Here is a 25,474-nt window from a genome sequence, read left to right as displayed (position 1 = left end):
CAGCCACATCATTCATCCCTTTGTAATCAGAGGATGCAACCGTTGGTTGTTGCTCCGCAGGCGTTTTAATTGACATGTAACATTAATCTCAATTACAACTGAAAGTCTCATTTCAGAAATTCACCGGAATAGTTTCTTTAATAACCATCTGAGGACTTTTTGTACACTGATTCTAAAAGGCAGGTTTGTTAAAAGCAGACCTATTATTGCATTCTCTCCAGAGATCTTAATGAAATAGCGATAAAAGAAACAGTTGGGACTTCAGCATGGCTTTCCATGTGGAGGGACTGGTGGCCATAGTTGTCTTCTACCTGGCTATCCTGGCAGTAGGGATATGGGCTGCTTGGAAAACCAAGAACACCGGCAGTGAAGGAGATCGCAGCGAAGCTATTATAGTCGGTGGAAGAGACATTGGCTTGCTAGTGGGTGGATTTACAATGACTGGTATGTAAAAAATACCTTTTTTTTTTCCTAGCCGTCATACAACTTGTCAATTTCCATGCTGAATGAAGTGTAATATGCATGTTGAATGATGTAAAATGGAGAAAATACATTTATTTTTTATCCAATTGTTTAGTGAACAGCCAAATGTAGCATCTGTATAAAATAACAAATATTTGTAAATCATATAGGAAGAATATATTAGTATTAGTGTCCATTGCTTCTGTATTTATCTGTAGATCAGATATATTTGGAACAGAAGTATGCAATTTACATAGATTAATAAGAAATCCAGTTTTAAAACAACTGTTATTGTTGTTAAAGCCATCCAAATTTATGCATTATTTTTGGTTTTGTTTAATCTGAGTAAAACAAAGTTTGTGGGGCAAAAAACTGGGGGGCTGGGGGAAGAAACTGTGGAACACCAATTAACTTTCTAAAAGGAAATTGGTGTGACTTCAAACTTGTAATTCTACAGATTTCAGCAAAATTTCTTTGTGAATTCTTTTAGCTACTTTTGCAGCAGATTGAAAAAATAATACATTATTATCAAGAGTAGTATCAGTAAGAAAAGCCTGGGTGAAGGAAGAGTTCTTTACAAATTTTACAAGCAGTGCTGCCTGACTCCCAGAACCAGTCAAAACAGCTGCCTTCCCTGGGTAAATAAGACATTCACAATGCAGTCTAAACTTACATTATGGTATTGGAACAAAAATACATTGTAAGAAGAGTGAATTGGCCCACCATTTTTATTAAGGCAATTTAATTTTTAATCATAATTTTTTTATTTATTTTAAATCTTGTTGAGGTAAAGTGCCTTCCATTGCCAATTGAATTTATCAGGCTGTATTTATGTTTTGCCATTTTGCCTTGTTCTGCTTTCAAAATTATCTAATAACGAAGAGCCAGGTAAAACTTGGGCCAAAATTCTTTCTTCAGTCCTTTTGTAGGGTTATTTTGCTCATTCAAATACTGAATATTTAGATATTGAGTAAAGAATGTTTACAAAAGTCGACCAACTTTGAATACAGTCAGTTGTTCTACTTTTTGCATTTTATTATCATTTTCCGTATCACATATCCATCAGCTACTGAAGCATAAGATATGATGAGATTCTGCTCATAGCAAGAGGTGGTCTGACTGCTTTCTGCTAAATGAAATGTTTTCAAGAGCACTGAAACAAGAATATTTTGCAGAAATACTGGTTACCACAAAACAGTAAACATTGGATTGGGGCAGTGGAGATAAAACAAGGCTTTCCCCACAGAAGTGGTTTTGACTAGCGGTTTTGCATGAAGAAAACACAAATTCTGGTCTCCTTAGCCCTATTTTACAGAAGTACATTGTGTAATGGCCGAAGCACAGATGAGACTTCAACTGGGGCTTCCTATATCGCAGGCAATTCGTACCCACACATGCTCATCCTGTTTGGTACAAGCTGTAGAGACAACACAGTATCTAGGATCTGATCCTAAAGCCTTTGGGTAACTAAAACTGTCATGGATTTCATATTGTCAGGGTTTATACACTTTCTCCCCTGCGTCTTCCTTAAATATGGCAACTACACTTTCAGTAGCAGGGAGCCAGGCCTGGAACATAAAGCTAGATGTGGGCACAAATCTCCTGAACCAGGGAATAGTCTGATTTTTGTCTTAGTGAGGGTGTTTGGGCACTCAATTTTTAAAGTTATAATAAAGCACTTATAAAAGTAAGCTGATCAAAATCTGCAATTTTTTTTACATATTTATTCAAGGGCATACTTGCTTCTTATAAAATTATAGATGCAGATTTTCTGCCTTGCAAACAAAGATACAGGAGTATCCCAATGTTGTCTTTATATTTTACAGGTTTAATTATCTATATATGAACTAAAAAGCAAAGCCTACCCTGCAAAAGGAAACCAAGAATTTTTTTAAAGATCGTCCAAAAGGATATTGTTTGTATGGACGTGAAGCACTTTGGGTTATGAAATAAGGCCTAATTCTGTCTTTCTTGCTTGAGATAAACACTACAACATTCTATGGATATTGGCTAAGAAATTGGTAGCAGTTTCCAGGGCTACTTGGTGGGGAGGATGACAGCACTTAGTCTATAAACTTAAAATAAAATTTGGAGCATAAGCATCAAGATTCTTGAGTAATTGTAGTGGATTTTCTAAACAGCATTGAAAAATCTTGAAGGATTACCTATGAATAACAGCTATGGGTATATTTACATATACTCTATGATCCTGAAAAAGCAGCTGTATCAACTATCTACTGAAATGCCTAAACACAAAGCCTGTCTGCAACTATGCAAATAGAAAGAATGGCAAAGGTTGAATTGTGGATGGATTACAGCAGCTCATATTAAAATGAATTAATATCATGTCACAGCAGACATGCATTTTATCTGTGTATCATTTTTACATAATTATAGATAAAATGTTGCATTAAATATTAGCTTTCCTTATTTTGTGAGTAGAATTCCTAAGAAGTGATATCTGTAACAAACTTGAGTCTACTTTCATTTTGGTGATGAGTTTAAACCCAAAAGAAAATATTTGAAATTACATAACAAAAATCTCACAAACATGACCCAAAAGGTAATAATCTATTGATGTCACTTTTTTCATTTTAGTTAAACAATGTATCTTTTTACAAGAAAAAAATAAATATTGCAAAATTCTATTTTGTTGTAATCCTTGGGTCAGGATTTTCATTTTACGGAACTTGATGAGTTTATTAAATAATTTGAAGGGTCAGATGATCAGGGGATCTTTCCAAAAAAGTGCCAAAAAATCTTGTTTTCAAATACATTTTGATAAATGTAAAGAATTCTGACATCAACTTCTGTGTGCCTCATATGAACTGGGAGTAGAATTGTGCTCCATATCCTCACTATTTGTCTAATCATTTTTAGGGTGCATGTTTTAAACGGATGTTGGTATTTGCTACCGGTTTTGGTTCTTCAGATGGCAGGGAAAGAGAAGATTAAAATAGATTACTACATGAATTCTTCAATAGATTACTAAAACATTATATTCCTTTTGTCTGATTTATCGAAAAAAAAAAAGAAAAAAGAATTTCACCAAAAATAAAGGCATTAAACCAACTTTAAATTGTGGCTTAGCAAACCGAGGATCAGAAAATTAATATTCCAGGTTCAAATCCCATCATATTTTGTCCCGTTACTTTGTTTCTAATGTATTTATCTGTGTCAATGTATGTGCTGACTACCTATTCACTTCCTCAGAAAAAGACATACAGAACCTTCATAGAGGTCTGTGGTCCTTGACAGATGTTCCAGTACAGTGATGTGCACAGAAAAATTGGTCAACAGCTATTTTTCAAACCCCAGTCCAGAAAACAAGAAATTAAAAATAGGGGCTGAATCCTCCACATTGCCTTAAGCAGCAATATCTGCCTACAGGCCAGGCCAGGGGAGAACAATGACTCCTGTAACATCACACAGAAGGGAATTGACTTGATCTCCTCCAAAAGAAAATAAGGCAGCTAGGTATAGCATCCAAGTGCAGCGGGGATAAGAACTGCCATGTCTGTCGCAAGCCCAGGCAAATCAATTCTGGAATTTGAAGCCCCCTTGCACCACAGCTGCAGCAATGCTGGATGTTTGTCCTTGACCATGGGATAGTATTCCCCACCTGTAACTGAGTATCATTCACATAGAATTCATGCTCCTGCATTTTCAGGGAAGGAGACAATACAATTCCCTTCCTAAATATTTACTTTTACTGAACACAGATGTTTACCGCCTATGTCATAAGACTGTGCTACTTGAGGCACAGTAGGCAACATGCATTCCAGGTGGTCATGGACTTAACATCTAAAAACTCGATGTCTAGGTGGAGATCAGTAGTAAGTGGTGGCCCTCAGGCATTCCTACTGGGAGCAGTGGTATTCAACATCTTTGTCAAGGACACAGACAGTGGAATTGAGTGCACCCTCAGCAAGATTTTTGATGACACCAAGACGGGTGCTGTGGCTTATAATTTAGAGGGAAGGAATGTCATGCAGAGGGACCCAGACAGGCTCTTCAAGATGAGCCTGTGAAAGGCTAAGTGCAAGGCCCTCCACCTAGATCGGGGCTGTCACATGAAAAGGGGCAGAAATGTAAAGATTTCTTGTCCCACCTGTATTAATATATTTTTGTTGGCTTTAAGTGTCCCCAGAATATCAAAGCCTTTTAAGGCACAAAACAATCTGTCCATGTCTCACCCAAAGAGACCCTTTGCTAGAGAGATTCACTGTGATGGACAGGACTTTTAATACCCTGATATGGGGACGGCACTTAATAGCAAGGGAGAATCTTCTCTGTAAAGTTCTACAAATTATGATACTGCCAGCATCAGAAATAAACCAGACTAACTCTAGCAGTTCACAAAATAACTTTTTAATATAAGTATATGACAACTATTTTAGGGTTCGCATTGCCAGTAATAACGTTTAACTGCATGATTGCACTTAACTAATAACAAAATCTCCAAAACCAGAAGTACCCTCCACAAAACAACACAATGACCTAAGCCTCAATGCAAAACTCAAGCAACACCCCCTTCTACGACAGACCAATTTACCATGACTAGAACAAAATCTAGACACATCTGTTAGCACAAAGTAAAAAAGAAAGAATATAGTTTCTTCCCACTAACACACATTTTAATTCACTAAGATAAGGAACAACACACCTGAAAGCAAACCACAAACAACAAGTAAAATACGGTGTAGGACAACAACAACAACAAAAAAAAACCCATAAAGATATATACCTGGTAAGTTACAAGGTGTAGAGCAAAGTAAAATTAGTAGATAAGGTATCTATGAGGTAAAGGTGAAAGACGGTAATCTACAAGCTATAAGACAAAAGATATAAGGTGTAATGTATAAGACATAGAAAAGCAGAGTAAATGGTTGCTCATCCCTACAGCGTCCTGTGGAGTGGGAGGAGACAGGGCAGCTCACTGGTTACCCCCACAGGGATGATGGAACTTCTCCCCAGTTTTGCTCATGTCCAGTCCCTTTTTTATACCTTTTTTTCTTAGGAAGTTTGAGTGACTGTAGTCAATAATAATATTGGGGGAGATAGACACATGACATAGGCCTAAGGGTCGGCTCCCTGTGTTTCCATAGGATGTTGCAAAGAAAGGCCATGCTATTTCCCTGGCACTCCATACTTTGTTGATCCTATCAAGCTGTTGCTGGGAAGTCTCCTCATTTTGTTGAGCACTTTTGGGAAGCCACTGGGGCTTCTTTGACCCTTCTTTTGCAAAGCCACTGGGGTTTCTTTGACCCTTCATCTGACAGTGGGTTTCTGGGAATGCCCTCTCCAGGTGCTGAGGTGTTCCCATAACCAATCAGGAGGGTCATCATGGCCTTGAACTGGTCTATCACCCTACACGGGCAAGGCCCAACATGGTTACAGGCTGGTTGATGAGTGGATTAAGTGCAATCCTGTTGAGAAGAACTTGATACTCATAAATATGAGCAGACAATGTGCACTCGGAACTCTAAATGCCCATCACATCCTCAGCTGCATCAAAAGAACTGTGGCCAGTAGGTCAAGGAAAGTGATACTGCCCTTCTACTCTTCTCTGGTGACAGCCCACCTACAGTAAAATGTTCAGTTCTGGGGCCTCCAGCATAAGAAAGACTTTGACTTGTTGAAATGAGTCCAGAGAAGGGCTACAAAAATGGTAACAGAGCTGGAGCACCCCCTATATGAGGACAAGCTGAGAGAGTTGGGGTTGTTTTACACAGAGAAGAGATAGATCTGTGCAGACCTCATAGCAGCCTTACAGTAAGTAAAGAGGTCTTGCAAGAAAGATGGGGAGGGACTGTTTATCAGGGGATGTAGTGATAGGATATGGGTAATGGTTTTAAATTGGAGTAGAGTAGATGTAAATTGGATATTAGGAAGAAATTCCTTAGTGTGAGGGTGGTGAAGTACTGGAACAGGTTGCCCAGAGAAGTTGTAGATGCCCCATCCCAGGAGTGTTAAAGGCTGAAAGGGACTTCGAGCAACCTGGTCTAGTGGGTGGCATTTCTGCCTGTGGCAAGGGAGTTGGAGCTAGATGACTTTAAAGGTCCCTTCCAACCTAAACTATTCTGTGATTCAATTATTCAATGATTCTACGATTCTAGGACTCTGGTAAACAAAATCATACTCCCACCTACCTTAATTCACACTGTCAAGAGTCACAAAATCCAAAATGTCTGTCAGCTTCTTATGTTGATTATGTATCCCTGTTCTTCCCATTAAGGATCAGTCTCCCCAAGTGGTTCAATGTGGGCATTACTCAACTCTTGTCTCTGTAGTACACAACAGACCTCAGTAGCCAAAAGTCTACTGTTTACAGGGCTCCATAGATCACTTCTGTTGCAGTCTTCCTCTGCATGCACATCCCTCATAAAAGGCTGTTATATGATTTCCAGCAACAGAATGGTCCATTCCTGTGCTTCAAAATGCTGAAAAGGAGACAATTGCAATGCTCTGGTTGCCAGTGATCTTTGTTTCTAAAGCCATGATGAAATTCAGCAAAGTACGCTCTGATATTACTTGGGAACTATCACAGTTAAGCGGAAAAGAGTTGTCATTTAGAATTTAATGATATTTCTTAGGCAATTTTATTAAATTTTCTTCATTTGTGTTTCTCTCCAATGGTTTGTCTTAAACAGAAAATCAAGTTTGTTTGCACGATGGTGGGTGATGGTAAAATTATGAAGAATGTTTATGAAAATACGTTCCTAACAATTGCGAATTTTTACACAGAAAAACTGAGCTACTCTTATACGAGAAAGTAAAGATTTCAGATTCAAATCAAAACAGCTATACAAAAATCTGGCACTTGAAATGATCTGTCTGCCCTTGTTCAAACTACAAACCTAGATTCATAAAACTTAATATACATTAGATATAATCAAAAAGTTTTTGCATGGAGTCTGCAAACAGGAAGAGATAAACCTTATTATGTAATTTGTTATGAAATATTTTTGTAGATGCAATCGCAATACATTTCTGTGTTGGAGTTTTTCTCTCCAAGTTCTCAAATGTAGAAACTTCCCTTAAAGGCAGAGAATCAATTCATTAAAAGGGTAAGAGATTAGTATGTTAAAAATACCAGGTTTTAGACAGAGAAAGGAAATCAGAAATATTGTAGATAGGACATATCCCTTATGGAATATATCTTCAGGAAGAACAAAAATAAATGAGTCAAAGTTTAGAAGTTATATAGCAACAAAAAAAGCACCACAATCCTATAGAGAAATATTTAGAGAACTGCAGAGTTTAATAAATGTCATTCATGTAACAACAATTTTAAAAGTTAGCAAGGTTTAAAGGGCAAATTTTTTCATGAAGGCACTAGTAAATGATGCATTCATTAAACTTTTGTCTGATTTAAATTCTTTGAGTTTTCCCAGCTGGGATGACTTTTCACTGTATGTTCATGGCCTTTTTTCAGATCCCCTCTTACATCTCTCCTTCATTTAGACTAATACAAAGAAAATAGTAATGGTAAATAAGTAGTGGGGGACTCAGCCCTCACACCTTCACTGACTATACAGAGACTTAGACACTTTGCTGGTTGTCTCAGTCCATCTGACGTTTTTCATATGCTCAGGTTGTAAGTTAAAATTATGGCTGCCTTCTATAGACGAATGCCATGCCTGGAACTTGTATAGTACATGTAATGAAAAATAGCAATATATAAGTAATGACAATTTTGTTATACAGTGTGTGAGGTTTTCTTTTTTTTTTTTTGTATGCATTAAAGATTTTTCTGTCTTTTCCTTTTCAGCCACATGGGTTGGAGGAGGTTACATCAATGGGACAGCAGAAGCTGTGTATGTCCCAGACTATGGTCTAGCTTGGGCTCAGGCACCTATTGGATATTCCCTTAGCCTGGTTTTAGGTAAGCAAAGACTAAAGCTAATAGCCTCTCAGTTTAAACAGTTCCGATGACAAGTCCATTATTTGAAATGAAACAACTAGAGTCTTATAAAAAGATTCTGAAGTAAACTGGATCCATTCTGCTGGTAAATTTGGCTATTGAAAACAGAAAATAACTATAAATAATTTGATATCCTAAGTCTCATGAACTCCTTGTCAAGACCTATCTGATTAATACAACCATATTGTCTTTGGTAGAAAGGAGTATTTAAATTACATATACTAGGTTTTATATATTCGGGTTTTCTTTAAGAGCCCACATTACCTGTACCACGAACCAGGGGCCCAGGTATCAAGGCACCTGTAAATCTTGGAATTCAAGAAACACAGATATCCTTTCAGGTTAGGGAAGTGCTTACTTTTTACAGATCTTCACCAAGAGTCTACATAACTTTTCTAATTTTGTGTAGGAACTGTAGTATAACCAGACTGTTTTCTCAAAATTGGGCTGTGCATCCTCTTAAATACAGTACAAAACTCCATGTGTCAAAATGCAAAGGCACAATCCTGCTACGTACAGGGTCAGAGTGTAAAATACAGACAGCACTATAACTTTTAATGCTGCAATAATGAAATTATGCAACTGTTTAAAAATCATGTTGATATAAAAAAGATCCTGTGTTTTTCATCTTTCCTTGATATGTCTGGTGCACTAGCTTTTGTAATATTACTTGACCTCTCAGTCTATTCTGGGTCTTTTCTCGTGGTTGTCCCACCTAATCTGCCCCTTTGTTTCCTTTGTTTGCTTATCCAGATCTTCTTTCACCTTATTTTTCTTCCTATACAACTTGTTTTCCCTCCTCATTCTTTTTTTCCCCTTGAAAATGCTTTCCAGTGGCCTGTCCCGGTTATCCTTTCTTCCCGGGCAGAAACCTTACCCATCATAGATGTTCCTCTCTGGCATGTGCAGGTCAGCTCCAGTTCTGGGAGTGGTTCCCATCCCTGAGAACAGCTCTATGTCCTGTAAGGAAAATAATAACAGTAGATGTCTGCCCGGAGATCAGTTGATGTCATTACAAGATCATGAGGGTCGTGTTCCATCGGTGTCATTAAGCGGTTGTTAGGATTGTAGTCACAAGCATCTTCCTGACTCTTAGCCTCTATAGAATTGACACAAATTAATAATAGCCCGGAAGGAGTCAAGTTAGCCTCTGTGCTCATTTTCAACTGTTTTCAGATATCCAGACCTGTTTTCCTGGAAATTTTAATAGCCAGTGCAGAGTAAAGAATTCTGTATCATGTGACCATGGATCTCTCTGCTGAGCACAGAGCGGAAAGTATTTCTGTAGGCATGAGCTGTACATGAAGGTTTGAGGGGAGGAGTATTTATCATTCTTTAAAAAAATAAATCATCAAAATTATAAATTCAATTCTAGGAGAAATATTATTGCTTCAAACTGGAAGGATTTAAAATTGATGTTATATCCCTGTTTGTTCAATGTTATTCTCTGTATCGCCTTTTCTAATTTTTCATGCACTTTAGTTTGAAAGGCTACAATATCTCCTATATCTTTTTACAGGTGTTTGAACATCCTATTAGGTTATAATACCAGTGAATCTTTTGTTTTTCTTCTTTAATTGTTTGTTGTAATGATGGCATAACAAGTAGAATAAAAAAGGGATCCATTACCAGTCCAAGTATAGTAAAAAACTGCTAAAGAGTTTCCGCATCCATCTGTCTAAAGACAGTATTCACATAAGCAGTAAAAATTGTAATTGTTAAGCCAGAATCTTCTGTTCAGGGAACCTAAAGAAGTGAAGAAATATAAGTGATAAATGTATAGAAATGTAAAACATTTTCTGCACAATAGCATGAATTCATTAGCTCCCTTGTGATAAAGAACCTAATAAAGGATTGCCAAATACTGTACAGTAGATTTTATTTGGAACTGACTGGTTTTCCAGTTTTTTATTGTACCTTATACAGCAGCTTTACCGTGGTAGAGGTCTCCTTCGTTATAGTCATGTGCAGATCAAAACTACCCAGTTTACATACAAGGACTCTTTCAGCTTTCCTGAGATACGACCTTCTTTTTCTTCCTAAGCCAGAAAGAATTCAAGGAGAGGCCTTTGCACATTTATGTACATATCCAGCCAATACACAAACCAGGCAAAGAATTGTGATACATCAAAATTCCTGAACATACATAAGTGAAATAAGTGTATGACAAACACTCAGGGAAACTGACACTTGCAGAGCCCATAAGACCTCTGACCTACCCTGCAGGTGTAGTAAAGTTGTTTTAAGCATACATAATAAATCTGAATTTTCCTGAAAGAATCAGAATTGCTGTTTGTGCACTAACCATGTGTGAATTTGTATTTTCATGAGTCTCAGACAGTTTTATTTTTAGAGTAGAGCTATATGAAAATTCATGCTGGATTCTGCTCTAAGAATCAACAGGATTAGGTAGAAAGCCATTACCGTAGGCTGATCCAAAATTAGAAAAAACTCCAACAGCATCCGTAATGGCAGATTACATAAACTGAACCAGACCAAATAAGAAAAATATTTCTTTTTTATTATCAGAAAATAGGTATTAATGGGGAGTGTGTGTGTGTGTTTAAGTAACCCTGTAGACAGATGTAAGGTAAGAGTTCCCAGAGGATATTTTAACTGTACTTTTTACTTTAAAAAACAAAGAAACAAAAAACCCAGTATTGTTGATATTTTTGTACCCTTAGCTGACAACGAATATTTCATCCTTTAATAACAATGCATTTCTAAACTGCAGCTGGTGTCTTATGCTGCTTTCCATTGTAGGTGGTCTTTTTTTTGCAAAACCCATGCGATCCAAAGGCTATGTGACAATGCTAGACCCTTTTCAGCAGATTTATGGAAAAAGGATGGGAGGACTACTGTTTATTCCAGCTTTAATGGGAGAAATGTTTTGGGCTGCTGCCATCTTCTCTGCTTTAGGTAAGGAAGAAGCAGTATAAATATTAATTTATCACAGGTAGGAAGGATTAAGAATATCGGAAATGCATTAAAATTCTGGATTCAAACGCTAACTATTCAAGCAAAGTGATTCAGAGTGTGACAGTTCTAAGACCCATGCTAACTAGTAATTAAATATGGTAATGGTACCCTATTTATTATTTGGATAATGGAAAGACATACAAGGTTTCTATTTAATTTTATGTACCTTTAAGCTACCCCTCTTCAAAGAGCATGAAAAGATTTAGCAACAAATTTCCCTTAATTGTGCAGGGCACAAGTGATTGCAAGTGCCCCTTTTGTGTCAATCTTGACACAGCTTTTCTTTTACACCACTGGGATCACAGAAGCCAGTCAAAATTTCCCCTTACAATGTGTAACTTCACTACCAATCTAAACAAAATTATCTCTTGCATATAGGAGATTTACATATACAGAGCTTTCCATAACACAAATAATAGAAGTAAACCAGGTGTTGATCAATAAATTGAAGAATTCTTCAATTCTAAATGCCTTTATTCTTGACAAAATGAAGAAAATACTTAGGATTCAAGAAAGGATTCAGAGAATTAGTAAAACTATGACTCAATAGAAAGTCACCCAACTACTCGTCCAGTCCTGAAAAACAAATCAGCTTCCAGGGTTTTTAATTATATTTCAGGCCTGAATTTAGCAATCCCTTCAAGAAATGAGAAAGCCCTTGAGTTGAAGCACCAGTAATTGACTTTCACCAGCTAATCATACTAATAATGCACATTCATGTGGTAATGCTTTCTAGCATAAGCTATTTTAAACAAAAAATAAACTTTGAAAGTACTCTCCAACTGCGCTCTGATGAACTGCAAAGCAATGGGGAACTTGTTTACCACAATTTCAGAACAAAACCCTTAAAAGACTAAGAACAAACTGCATGCTGAGGTGATAGGACTTGAACAACTTGAAGAACACTCAGAGTATTTGGAATACTTTTGATTGAGGACAAGCCGTTCTGTTTTAGTTCAATGCAAGTGGTGTGAATACTTTCTAGATTTATATTAACAGCTGACAGTTAAAGACTGTCAACGATTATAAAGGTTGTTGAAGATTTTTGATTTTAACTATTCTGTGAATAATTTAGTTCTTTTATGTCTCCTGATTTGCACACCTATCCTCATTGATGTCTGTTTAATCCCAGTACTCTTCACTACTTGATCTTCGTCATGACTACTTGCTTGGAAGGGTTGTAGGAGGGAAACAGGTCTTACACCTTGTAAAACAGGTCTGGGTTTGTAATCCTTAAGCACATAAACTTTGAATGCTCACTGTGCAGCAGAAACAACACACCTCTCAGCTCCCAGAAGCTCTTATGTATCACCCATCGTATTGTCTTCTGCAACCAGAACTCTTCCAACTCTGTGCTCCAGAATATCCATCTACACTAACTGCAAGGACTAAATGTTGTTGCAAGATGTTTCATTTAAATCATCCTTATTAGAAGGAGAGAAATTTTTTTAAACATGGCTTTAAAACATTGCAATCACTTGAAGTAACTAATACATCCAGTATAAACACTCTGATAGCTGCTGCAAGGGCAGTGCAGGACAACACAAGCTATTGAGAAGGATTCTTGAGTGCACGAACAACTTCCTGACACAAATGATCAGGGAGATGATGAAGGAAGGTGCTCTGTTGAACCTGTTACAGACAAAGAAAAACTAGTTAGGGATGTGAAAGTCAGAGGCAGAGTTGGCTGCAATGTTCACATGATAGTGAAGTTAATAGTCCTGAGAAAAGGGTACAAGGTAAAAATCAGGACTGCAACAATGCACTTCAGGAGAGTAGAGCTTGGCCTCTCCAGGCTTCTGCTTGGAAGAATCCCATCAGAAACAGTCCTGGAGAAGAGGAGTCCAGAAGAGCTGGTTGATATTCAACTATCACCTCCTCTAAGCTGAAGAATAGGCCATCCTGTTTTACCCTGGCAAATGGGAAAATGTGGACTGTTGTTGAATGGGATGGGGCACCCAGTAACAAAGGATTTGGAAAAGGCTAAGGTACTCAGTGCCTTCTCTGCTTAATTCTTTGCTGGTAAGATCAGCCTTCAGGAATCCCAGGACCCTGAAAAGCCTAGGAAAGGCAAGGAAGTCTTGCTGGAGGAGAATCAAGTTAAGAAACATTCAAATACACTGGACAGACACAATTTCATGGGACCTCATGGAATGCATCACGCGAGTGCTGTGGGAGTTGGCTGAAAATACTGAAAGAACATTCTCAGTAATCTTTTGAAGATTGTGATTATCAGGGATGTTTCTGACGACTGGAAGAAAACAAATATCACTCCCACCTTCAAGAAGAGCAAGAAGAAGGAGAAGGATAACTAAAGGCTGGTCAGCTTCACCTCAGTCCCTGGGAAGGTGATGGAACAAATATTCATGGAAGTTACTTTCAAACAAATGAAGGTCAAGAAGGGGATTGAAAGGAGTCAGCATGGATTTACGAAAAGGAAATAATTCCTGACAAACCTGACATCTCACATGAGATGGTTTGGTACACAAAAGAAGAGCAGAGCATGTTGTAGATTTTTTAAAAAAAGGCTTTTTACACCATCCTGTAACATCCTTATAGGTGAAGTATAGACTAGAAGAGTGGACAGTAAGGAGGAGATTGAGGTTTGAGAACTGTCTGAACTCCTGGGCTCAGAGGGCTGTGACCAGCAGCGTGGCAACCACCAGGTGGCCAGTTACCAGTTGTCTATCACTCCGGTATTGTGCAGTGTTTTCATTGACCTTGCTCATGGGACCAAGTGCACCTTCAGCTAGTTTTCAGAAAATAAAAAATTGTGAGGAGTTGCTGATAGGCCAGATGGTTGTAATGCCTTTCAGAAGGATTCCAAGAAGCTGCAGAACTGGGCCAAAAGGAACCTTGAGAAGTTCAACAAAAAGAAATCCTAAGTCCTGCACTGGGAGGTACATCATGATGTTCCAGTACAGGCTGGAGGCTGACTAGCTGGAAACCTAAAGTAAACTAAAAATAAATGGCAGAGGAACTGGACTCCACACAATCTATGAGATTCATAGTGAAGACATTTTATTACACAAAGCACACAGTTGATATAGGGTTAGGACTACAGCTTATTGGCTAAAAGAGTTACACACCACCACGCTAGATACTTCAATTGGTTAGGACCTATCTCTCACAAGTCCCATGTTTATATTATTTCATCCTGGCTGTTTTTGTGCCCTTGTAGAGTCCTGTGAATTCCTACTATGTGAATTCTTGGGGAGTAAACCACCTCCCTATCAACCAGCAGCAGCTGAGCTCTTTGCTGCCTCTGGCTGATAGCTAAGTCTCACAGGGTTTTCTATAGATCTGAATTGCTCACTTTTGATTTTACTGTAGCAACAAAAACCAGGTTTCCAGAGAAGGTCTTGGGAGTCTTAGAAGGCAGTAAAATTGACCAATATCCAGCAATGTGCCCTTGTGTCAAAGAAAGCCAATGTTATCCTGGCCTGCACAGGAAGGACCATTGCCAGCAAATTGAGGGAGGGGATCCTACCCCTCTACTCAACACTAGAACACCTTTGGAGCAATGGATCCAGTGCTCCCTGATACAAGAGACATGGGTATACTGGAGAGTCTCCACTGAAGAGCAACAGAGACTTTTAAGGGACTGGAGTATCAGGTATACAAGGAAAGGCTGGCAAGGTGGGGCTGTTCAGCCTGTAAAAGACAAGGCTCAAGGGCAACTTGTCCATCTCCATAAATACTTGACTGGGGAGCAGAGTAAAGAAGATGGAGACAAGATCATATCTGTGCTGCCAATGACAAGACAAGAGGAAACAGGCATAAAGAGAGTTACAAGACATTACACTTAAATTTAAGAAAAAAAAATTTTTTTTTGGACAATGTGAGAGGTCAAATACTGTCACAGATTTCAGAGAAACTGTGTAGCCTCCGCCCTTGTGGATAGTCAAGACCCAACTGAATGTTATCCTGAGCAACCTGCTCTACTTGACACTGCTTGAGTAGTGACTTGGAAGAGACAATCCTTAGAGGTGTTGATCAGTGTTAGCAACACTCTTTGATTCCATGAGCTGTTTTGTGGTCAGTTCAACACTATGATTTGTTTTCTATAAATGAAAGCTTCCAAGTTTGATAATTCTTGGAAAAGCTCTTGATTTCTGGGTCTGCAGTGGAGGATGAATTCTGCAGTTTGCAAAGTAGCCCAGCATTGTCCCAGAAAAACAATTTAAGGGCACTTTAGAAGTGTTAGCGGACAATTGTCCCTAGAGCTGATGCTTCCTGTACCATTCCTTTATTGGTCAAAAGGAGCTAGCTCACAGCCTAAACGAAATGCAGCAGACACCCCTGAGTCAAGCCTTTACTGCACCGATACACTTGTTGCCTTGCATCTCACCCGGGGAATCTGTGCAAATAGCTGCTTCCCCCAAGGCAAGAGAAGAGTGCAGTCCTTACAGAGCTTGAGCACTGTAATGAAAGGCTGTTGGGACTCCTCTGTCCTCAGTTTTTGGAGAACCTGTGAAATGACAGATGTTAAACTTAGACCAAGAGGAGTCTCCCTTTTCCCACTCCCTTCAAAGGTGCAGAAGTGGTGTGCAGAGGAGGAAATACATTAATGCTGTTATCCAGTGTCAGATCAGCACCTATATATCTATGCAACTTAACCAAGGTGTGTCTTCTCATCAGACATACTGTGACATACACTAACACACACTACTTTGGTTTTCCCTTTAGGTGCAACTATAAGCGTGATCATTGACATAAATGTCAATATTTCCGTTATCGTTTCTGCCCTGATTGCAACTATGTACACGCTTGTGGGTGGGCTTTATTCTGTGGCCTACACTGATGTAGTTCAGCTCTTCTGCATCTTCCTGGGACTGGTAAGTTTGGCACTTTTTTTCACTTTCTTTATTGAGGACTTTGATGATTAAGAAGATTGCTGAGAGCTGTTGCTCACCTTTGATTTTGGAACAGTTCTTTGCTGAAAGCATGGAAAAGGAATATCTCCACTCAAAGTGGACAGACTTTAAAAGTCTGCATTTGCATCAGTACAGTCTGTGCTTTGAAAATTATGCTGTCCAAGAGGTCCGATTCTTTGGCTTTTTTTCCAACCAGTCTGATAGTGAAAACACTCTTTCAGTTTTCTTGATGAGGATATATTTAACTCAGAATAGGACTGGAGCTGACTCCTTCCCTGTCTTCCGTAGAACTGTGACACAGGCACTGGAAGAAGACATCAAACATAGGAAGCAGTCAGTAAAGTAATCCTGAAATGTTGGCATTGGATCTGCAGAGGTGATACTCTTCTGCCTCTCTTTTCTGTGATTGTCACCTACTCTCATATCTTAGTTAACCTTCTGTTAACTTAGCTAACCTTGGTTTTGCCTCATCTCCCTCCACTGTCCTTGGAGACCATAATACAGGAAGTTTTACCAGATGTCTTGGCTGTTTTAATATGGTAGTATAAATATCCCCTCATAAGCTCTCAGTAATACGCTAGTGGGTAGCCTTTTATTTACTGCTGTTCTTTAAGCCTCACATTGAAAAACATCAATATAACAGGGCCCAGATCACAAGGGTGCAATCAAAGAAGCTGGTTTTGTTTGCCAGTGGCAGTAATAGATAGTCACAGGTGTGCAGAAAGCTGAGATAGGCTAAAATAAATGAGGTGTCTCAGGGCCAAGGAGCCAAATAGCACTTTGGGGACTTGCAGTTCTTTCTGTACTTTCACCAGAGTTCTTGTGCAGCTCTTGGGAAATTCCTTTAGTCAATACTCACACAGGTGGTCACTTACCAGCTCTATGTGTGTCCCCACTCTGTGGCACCTTACTGTGAGGCCGATGGCCTTATTTGCAGAAATGGTAAGCATTCCCTGTTGTAACTGACTTAATGGAAATCCTGTTAAATACCCTGAAAAAGCAAATCTAAGTTCCAGCTGGTCACCTCAAAGAGAAGTTATTCCAGATCTTCTTCCCTCATACCTTTGTTCTTCACCTGTACAGTGGGGAAAATACTGTTGCCTTTCCTAACATGAAGGTTAATATTTGTGAAACATTAATTTTCTACAGATGGAATACATACCAGAAATTCCCAAAATTTTAGGTAAACTAAAATACAATGCTACTCCAGTGAGATCAGCTCCTGAACTGCTAAAGACCCTGATCCCATGGGAATAGCAACATTAAATCAGCATGAACCTGACAGAGAAAAGCAGATGAAGGTTTTATAGCAGTCTTCTAAATGGTTGGATCTATACCTTTATAGTGTTCTTTTAATTTCTTGTTCTTTCTTGTTCTTTTAAGTTCTTTTAACTATTTGTGTAATTTCCCATTTGAAAAAACAGCAAGATAATAATGTAGAAGAAACTGCATTCATGAACTTGAGTGTCATTAGTGAGACTGGAAGATTCAGTATCTAAAGGGTAATGCTCTAGGTGAGGCAGTTCCAGATGAGTTAGGACACTTTCACAGTAGATGTCACAGCAGAAGGTGGCACAGGTGCAGTTATTCCAGCTTCTGCTCAAGGCTCTGGAGCAGTTTTTATTCCCATTGGAGCAGAGCTTTACTGCTGATTCCCCTAATGTCTGGTTTCTCTCTTGCTCCTTACCCAGGATGAAATGCTTGTTGTAATCACTTCTGTTCCCTACCCTGACTCCTCATTTCAGCCACAGCTTCTTCCTTAGGTTTCCATAACCTCTACCCCAGCTACGTGTACACCCTTGGTTTTCTCTTTACAATCTCATGTAGGCTCTCTCCTTCCCTCCTCCTTGTCCTGTACTCACACCCGCAATTCTCTTCTCCTTGTCTTTATCTTGCCTGATGAGACTTTCCCTGATCCTGCACTATATCCCCACTATTTACTGACTATCTAATCGGTGTTATTAATTCCCCCTTCTAAACTCTGTATGTCCCCCGATAATTCCCAGGAACCACTGAGGTCTGTCATTTTTGTCAAGAAAAGCGATCTAAATGCATGGGAATAAATGATGACATGTCAGTAAACTGCCAGGCTAGAGAAAGTGTCTTGATGTGTTTTATTTACTAATGTAAAGGTATTCCATGAGACCAAAGAGCTAGGTTACTGTCAGGAACTGGAATGGTTTACAGAAGCTCAAAAGGCATTTGCAGTACAGTACCTACTAAATCCTGATCTGTGGCATGCAGACTCCAGGTGGACTTCTAGAGATTTACCATACTGAAAGTCCCAGTGGAGTATGACCAAACTGTTCAGAAGGTCATCACTTGGACGTGTCTGAGATTTGAGATTCAGAATCAAGAATAAAAATATCCATTTGACATCCTTGTTCCTCATTAATTTCTCAGTAAGAGAAGTATCAATATCCATGAATTTTGAAAATACATTTATTTTTCCCTCAAAATATCCTTGAAACATTGTGGTGAACTTTTACAGAAAAGTTCAAGCAGAAAGTGAGAAGGAAATCTTTCTGCCCAACTGTTTAACATGTAATTGCGAGGAGACTCCTACGGTGTGTGATAAACTGCCTGAATAACAGGCAGTGCTGCAAAATATTCTTCATACATTAATGCAACCACTATTAGAGAAGATGTTTCATTTTTCCCCTCCCTGCTCCTACCCGTCAATACTTAGCTGTGATCAGTTGAATTGTGCCAATCCGTGTGGTTTTGAATATCACTGGATCCTTAAGGATCTAGTGCATGTGATGCTCTATGTTTGTGGTGGTCTAGTTCATACAGCACAAAGCCTGGTTTTCGTCCCAGTATGAGCTTCTGAGTTTCTCCTCCATGGAAAGTGAGTAACACCATTGCAAAATGACTTGGCAAGTAAATGCAAGTCAGCTGGAGAAGGAAACGGACCTTCTGGAAGAAACTATCTCTGAGAAAAGGGTTTTTGCCCTAGGTTAAAAAGAAAGAGACTAAAAATGATCAGAAGATGCCAAGAAAACACCCTCAAGGGAGAAATGTGCTGTAACACTGAGCTAATGAGAGTTCTGGAAGAAGAGAGATGGGATTGCACCAACAGCACTACTCTCTTGTCACAAAATAATTTTGTATTGAATGAAAAACACATTCCTAAGCATTCAGGTGGGATGTCTCATGTTTATATACTCACCAATCCTGATGCTATTACATGGAAGTTTAAGTGTAAATCTATCTCTATGCTGTGGTCCAGGAAAGAGTGTAAAGAATACATGAAGAGTTGAGGGAAAATAATGTGAAGATGTATAAATGTGTCTTTCCTGCTGATTTTGTGTTTACATTGATTAATTCTCTACTCACAGTCTCCAAGACAGATGTAAGCTCTCTACTACCAAGCTCTCTGGATTTCAGAGATGCACATAACCTGATTTTCTGCAAGTCAGACTGGAAATTTGGCATTCAATCTCTAGAACGCAAGAAGAAGAAAACTAGATCACTGTTAATAACAAAATGTCACCAATTTAGAATGTCCTCTTCAGACATGAAGAGATTATTTCTCTTTGGTTACAGTGGATCAGTGTCCCCTTTGCAATGTCCCATCCTGCAGTAACAGACATTGGACTCACAGCTGTACACCAGGTGTACCAAGCACCTTGGCTCGGATCTATCAACTCACTTGACATTTACACCTGGTTGGACAATTTCTTTTTACTGGTAAGTGGTTGCTTATATGAAGGAATTAAGCATTTATGCATTCACATTGTGTTACTGTGACAGCTAAAAATAAGAGTCTAGTTAAAGGTTTCCAGCAAACTGAAAACTTTTACCCTCTTGACTCCTGCTCACTATTTCTGCACATTTGAATGATTTCAGTGACATATCAGTTAGCATTGCCAGGAATGCAATTTAGATATCATCAGGCTGAAAGAGTTGCCATGTTAAAATTAAATAAAAGTGTGCAGCTAATGCTTAACTGACACCGTTGGCAGAGGAATTTATATGCTGCAGAAGGCAATAAATACATTGTACAAGCAATTAAATATGCCTTAGGTATAGGGGAAGTAGAAAAAGCTGTGCAGACATGGATGGCAGGATGGATGAATTCATACATGCATACATTCCAGAAATAAGAGCTTTTGTTATTTGATAACTGTGTATTACACATGGGATCAGTGGTTATTAAGTACTTTCCATTAGAAGATCTAGAAACACATGCTAACATTTTCTGTTCTTGGCGTCCCTATGTAAATCTACATTGGTTTTATTATAATGTTGTACTTTGGGATTACTTTCTCTGTCTTCTTTTTAAATCATCTCAACCAAAAATCTTCAGGGTTTTCTGATAATTGGGCTATTAAAATATTATTTTATTCAGCATTCTCTCAGAAAGCCAAAGTATGACATTAGGTCAAGTGTCTATATTCTCTCCTGTGAACCTGAAGGTTTTGTCTCTGTTGGTGACCAAAGGAAAGATCTGATGTAGCCAAATTGTGACACATTTTCTTTTCATCTTGTTTGTTTCATTATAGCCCAAGAAATTTATACATTCTTGGAAAGCTTTGTTAAAGGCATATTATTAAGGCAGAAAAGGAACACAGTCATAAATAGCAAGCAAAAATCAGATTTGCTGGTGAGACATTGTTAGTCCCTATGTATGCATGAAACGTATATTAAACACCTGTGTACACAATATTTCGTCCAAAGGCCTCCTGCCTCATTTAGTGTGTAGAACTGGCCTGTGCTCACTTAGTAAACAATTTGCCTGGTTTTCCATGGTGTTTAGTAACAGACAGTTATTTACTTAGCAGAGACAAGTCAAATGCTGCTCTCAATACAGAATTCCTAGCACTTGTTTTTTTCAGTTTTTGCTAATACTCTTCTGTGTTACATTTTGCAGAAATAATTTTAAGTCTCATCAGGTTCTCCACTGTTGCATACCCAAATAAAAGAGAAGGGTTTCCACCACAGAAGAAAACTTTCTTTTACTGTTTCATCTTCAGTTTCTATGGGTATTGTATTTGCTTAAGGCAGTGGGAGAATAATTTTTCAGATTCTTAAGTTCACTGTATACAGAACATCTTGCCTTTTTTAAATTACTACATGTATTCACAGAGGAAGATAAAAATCTTACTTTCAAAACCTATCAGAGTGCAATCTAATTTTGGTAGGGATAGGATGTTGGAGGGCAAATTCTTCAAATATGAAATATGAAAAAGGTATTTTATACTTTTTATGAGACTTTATTAATTATTTGTGCAGCTCACAGTACTTGAGGATTGCAGACACTGTGTAAGTGCCAAGTGTTGCTTCTAATTGTACAAAAAAATAACTTGTCTGAAAGAATGGGCTTTAAGTGAACTTACACCGGTTTGACATTGCTTGTGAGAATGAAAGTTAGAGTTACTACTGGCTAACTGATATTCAATAAATAAAAAGTAGCAACATGGTTTTCAGCTTTGAAGTGGTGCTTCTACATCCTCTCTATATGGTTATAACAAAAAAATCCAGTTAGTCCCCAATGACAGCATGCTGCCTGTTGTGTTTGCAGACTTTAGGAGGAATACCATGGCAAGCATATTTCCAGCGAGTCCTTTCCTCATCTTCTGCCACATATGCTCAAGTTCTGTCATTCCTGGCTGCTTTTGGCTGTCTTGTGATGGCTATTCCTGCAGTACTCATTGGTGCAATTGGAGCATCTACAGGTAAGTGATTAAAAGTCAGTAGTAAAATAAATGGAAAATGAATAGTGCAGTAAATGTGAGAAAACAAAACTTATGTTAGATGTAGGTGGCATCATTAATCACCTCACATCTTCAATAGGAGACTATACACAGAAAATAATATTATCGAATGTTTCTCCCAAAGGACATTGCTTCTACCCCAGTGGGTGAAATTAAATCATTTTCCACATTGTACAAATGTGAAAAATCTGTATCTACAGATGTAATATTTCTTTTCAATGTTTGAGTTAGATTCTCATACTTTTATTTGTTCCGAACAGTAGTAACTGAGAGTAGGACTGAGAGAGCTGGGATTGTTTAGCCTGGAGAAAAGGAGACCATATTGCTCTCTACAACTACCTGAAAGGAGGTTGTAGTGAGGTGGAGGTTGGTCTCTTCTCCCGAGTAACAGCAGACAGGATGAGAAGAAATGGCCACGAGTTGCACTTGGGGAGGTTTAGATTAGAGACTAGGAAAACTTTCTTCTCGGAAAGGTTTGTTAAGCATTGGAACAGGCTGCCTAGAGTGGATTGACCATGCCTGGAAGTATTTAAAAAACATGTAGATTTGACACTTAAAGACATGATTTAGTGGTGGTCTTGACAGTGCTGGGTTAACCATCATTTATCTATGATTCTATGAATTATCAGGAATTTCTTATCTTGACCAAAACATCCTTGTCAAGGTCTTTGTCAAAATAAGACTTATCCCCATCACAGTGACCATGTAGCTAAACTGATAGAAATGTTCTGTTAGAAATGTTTAACACATGGTTTTGAGCCCTGTCTGTAATCCAAGCAAGTAGTTAAACACATGACTAAGAAACATGGATCCCAGACTTGTTTCAAGGAAAATTATATTTATGAGCAATGCAAAGTTTCAATATTAAACTTTCTACTGGATAACCACAAGCTGTGGTCAGACTTATTTTAGAGATAAGAAAAAATGATGAGCAGAATTAAATCTGCTTAACAGAAACTTAGTGGGACATTGTCTCTCTGAAATGTTGTCAGTCTGGCCCTAGTAACAGTTTGGTCATTGAGTGTGAATGAACATGTTGCAATATGAATAGCTCACTACATGTGAATTCAAGTGATGCTGTAGCTGATGACCAATAATGTTACTAATAGCCCACTGGTGTCCATATTGCAGCTTGGAACCAGACTGATTATGGTGTCCCTGACCCCAAGAGTAAAAAAGAAGCAGATATGATTTTACCGATTGTGCTCCAGTACCTTTGCCCCGTCTACATCTCATTCTTTGGCCTCGGAGCTGTATCTGCTGCTGTGATGTCCTCAGCTGACTCTTCAATTTTATCAGCAAGTTCTATGTTTGCTCGGAACATTTACCAGCTTTCCTTTCGGCAAAATGTGAGATAACATTTTCATCTTTACTTTTAGAGAAAATTTTAGGTGAGACCTCAGCTAGGTGATTGACTATGCTGTAATTTTGTACTGAAACACCTCTTTCATGTTCCTGTCTATGGCCAGAAAAAATACATCATTTAGTTCCTATCAGTCTATTGAACAAACTGAAAGTCACAAAAATATTTATGGTTGTGACTGGTAACAGAGGTGAAAAAGCACCTTGGGAAGGGTAGCTTTCAAGAGTTCTCATGGCACTGCAATTTATCCAAGGAGCAAATCATTATTACTGTATCCATAAGTTTTATTTAAATCCCTTACAAAATGAGACATTTTTCTAATTATTCATTTATCAGGAAATCATTTGACAATAAAATGGTCTAGTGAGGTGGGATTTTTCATAGGAAATGGAGAAGAAGAAATTCTGATGCTGACAAGTTTTTTTCTAGTTGAGCCATATTATGTTTTTTTTAACAGTTATTTGTAACACCATTGGGTTTTATTTTTGACACATTCTCAAATTTTCCCTCATGTTCTAAAATTTATTTACTTTGGGAATGGCAACCATAACCCTTGGGGTTTTTTTCCCCTGAGCTTGAGATGAAGATAAGGATATTAGTTTCTAAATATTATTGAATGAATCATGCCAAATTTCCTCTTATGATGCAGCATCTTGTATTGACTGCACACAAATGTAGGCATACATGTATCACCATGAAAAAAACTCCTAATACTGCCCTTTTTTTTGCAGGCTTCAGACAGAGAAATTGTGTGGGTCATGAGGATCACTGTTCTTCTGTTTGGAGCATCAGCAACAGCAATGGCACTGCTGGCTTCGTCAGTGTACGGCCTGTGGTACCTCAGCTCTGACCTTGTTTATATCATCATATTCCCCCAGCTCCTCTGTGTGTTATTTATTAAAGGGACCAACACCTATGGTGCCATTGCAGGATACTTATTTGGCCTTGTTCTCAGAATAACTGGAGGAGAACCGTACCTCTACCTTCAGCCCTTGATCTACTATCCTGGCTGGTATCAAGATGATAATAATATCTATGTCCAGAGATTCCCATTTAAAACACTTGCAATGCTCACCTCCTTCTTTACTAACGTTGTAGTCTCTTACTTAGCCAAATACTTATTTGAAAGTGGGACTTTGCCACCAAAGCTGGACTTCCTTGATGCTGTTGTTGCCAGGTACAGTAGAGAACATATGGACAAAGCAACTCTTGTAAAAAGTGACAATATTGTACTCAATGAACTTGCACCGGTGAATCCACGACACAGTCTAACTTTGAGCTCAACTTTCACAAACAAAGAAGCCTTCAACTACGTTGATTCAAGTCCAGAGATGTCCAACACTGAAGATAATTAAAGAATTCTGGTAGCCACAGGCAAAACCACGCCCAACAGGATATTCTACAAAGAATAGTAAGAGGCATTTTATCAGAAGAAAAGAATTGAGAATAAAATGCCACTGCACACTTGAGTTTTTCTAGGAGCAGGAACATGAGAGGAACTCTTTTATGTTATTATCTAACATGTTGGATTAGTTCATAGAGTGTTTACCAAAATATACACTTAGATCCCATTCTTTCCACCCAGAACTATATACTGTGCAATTCAAAAATATTTACAATTGAAAATATATGTAGCAGAAAATATGCAGCAGTTATTTAGCTAGGATATCACATGAAGAGATTATAATGCACTCACTCTGAAATATTATCAGTCAACATTTTATTGGCATTAAGTGATATATTGTCACAGCTATAAGAGATTTATTACTAAAGAGCTAGCTGCTTGAGCAAAGACAGACAGATAACTTCCCTGGGGTTTTGGTCTGGTCATTTTTTTCCTCATAAAAAAATTTAAATAGTACAATCTACTATTTTATTATTTGTATGAGACAGCAAAATGCACAAATAGTAATAAATTCCTTATATGAGTGCTAAACATCATATATTAATTTTTTAAAAAGTTAAAATGAAGTCACAAGTTTTAAATTATGTAATGCCTAATGCAAGACGACCATAAGCAAAATATGTTAATATAGGTGCTCTTATTTTTCCCCTGGGGTTAGTGGCTGTCACCAAGTTTCTTAAAGCAATAATTGGAGTTGAAATTCAGCTTGTGTAAAATGACTCATAAAAAAACTCATAAACT

At 38.2% G+C, this 25,474-nt stretch overlaps 1 protein-coding gene across 1 annotated transcript; it reads left to right on the top strand.

Moving 5' to 3' along the window:
• The first annotated feature begins 266 nt into the window (after nt 1-266).
• On the top strand, nt 267-24,775 carry SLC5A7 (solute carrier family 5 member 7). Its single transcript, XM_071569823.1, has 8 exons — nt 267-444; nt 8,237-8,350; nt 11,153-11,308; nt 16,058-16,206; nt 19,795-19,938; nt 21,773-21,926; nt 23,097-23,314; nt 24,060-24,775. The coding sequence occupies exons 1-8, from the start codon at nt 267-269 to the stop codon at nt 24,681-24,683; spliced, it is 1,737 nt and encodes a 578-aa protein (XP_071425924.1). The 3' UTR covers nt 24,684-24,775.
• The last annotated feature ends 699 nt before the right edge of the window (nt 24,776-25,474 follow it).

Source organism: Pithys albifrons, chromosome 1 (assembly GCF_047495875.1).
Source record: "Pithys albifrons albifrons isolate INPA30051 chromosome 1, PitAlb_v1, whole genome shotgun sequence".
NCBI classification, from domain to species: Eukaryota; Metazoa; Chordata; class Aves; order Passeriformes; family Thamnophilidae; genus Pithys; species Pithys albifrons.
Note: the sequence above shows the minus strand (reverse complement) of the source record. Positions and strands in the feature narration are given on the sequence as shown.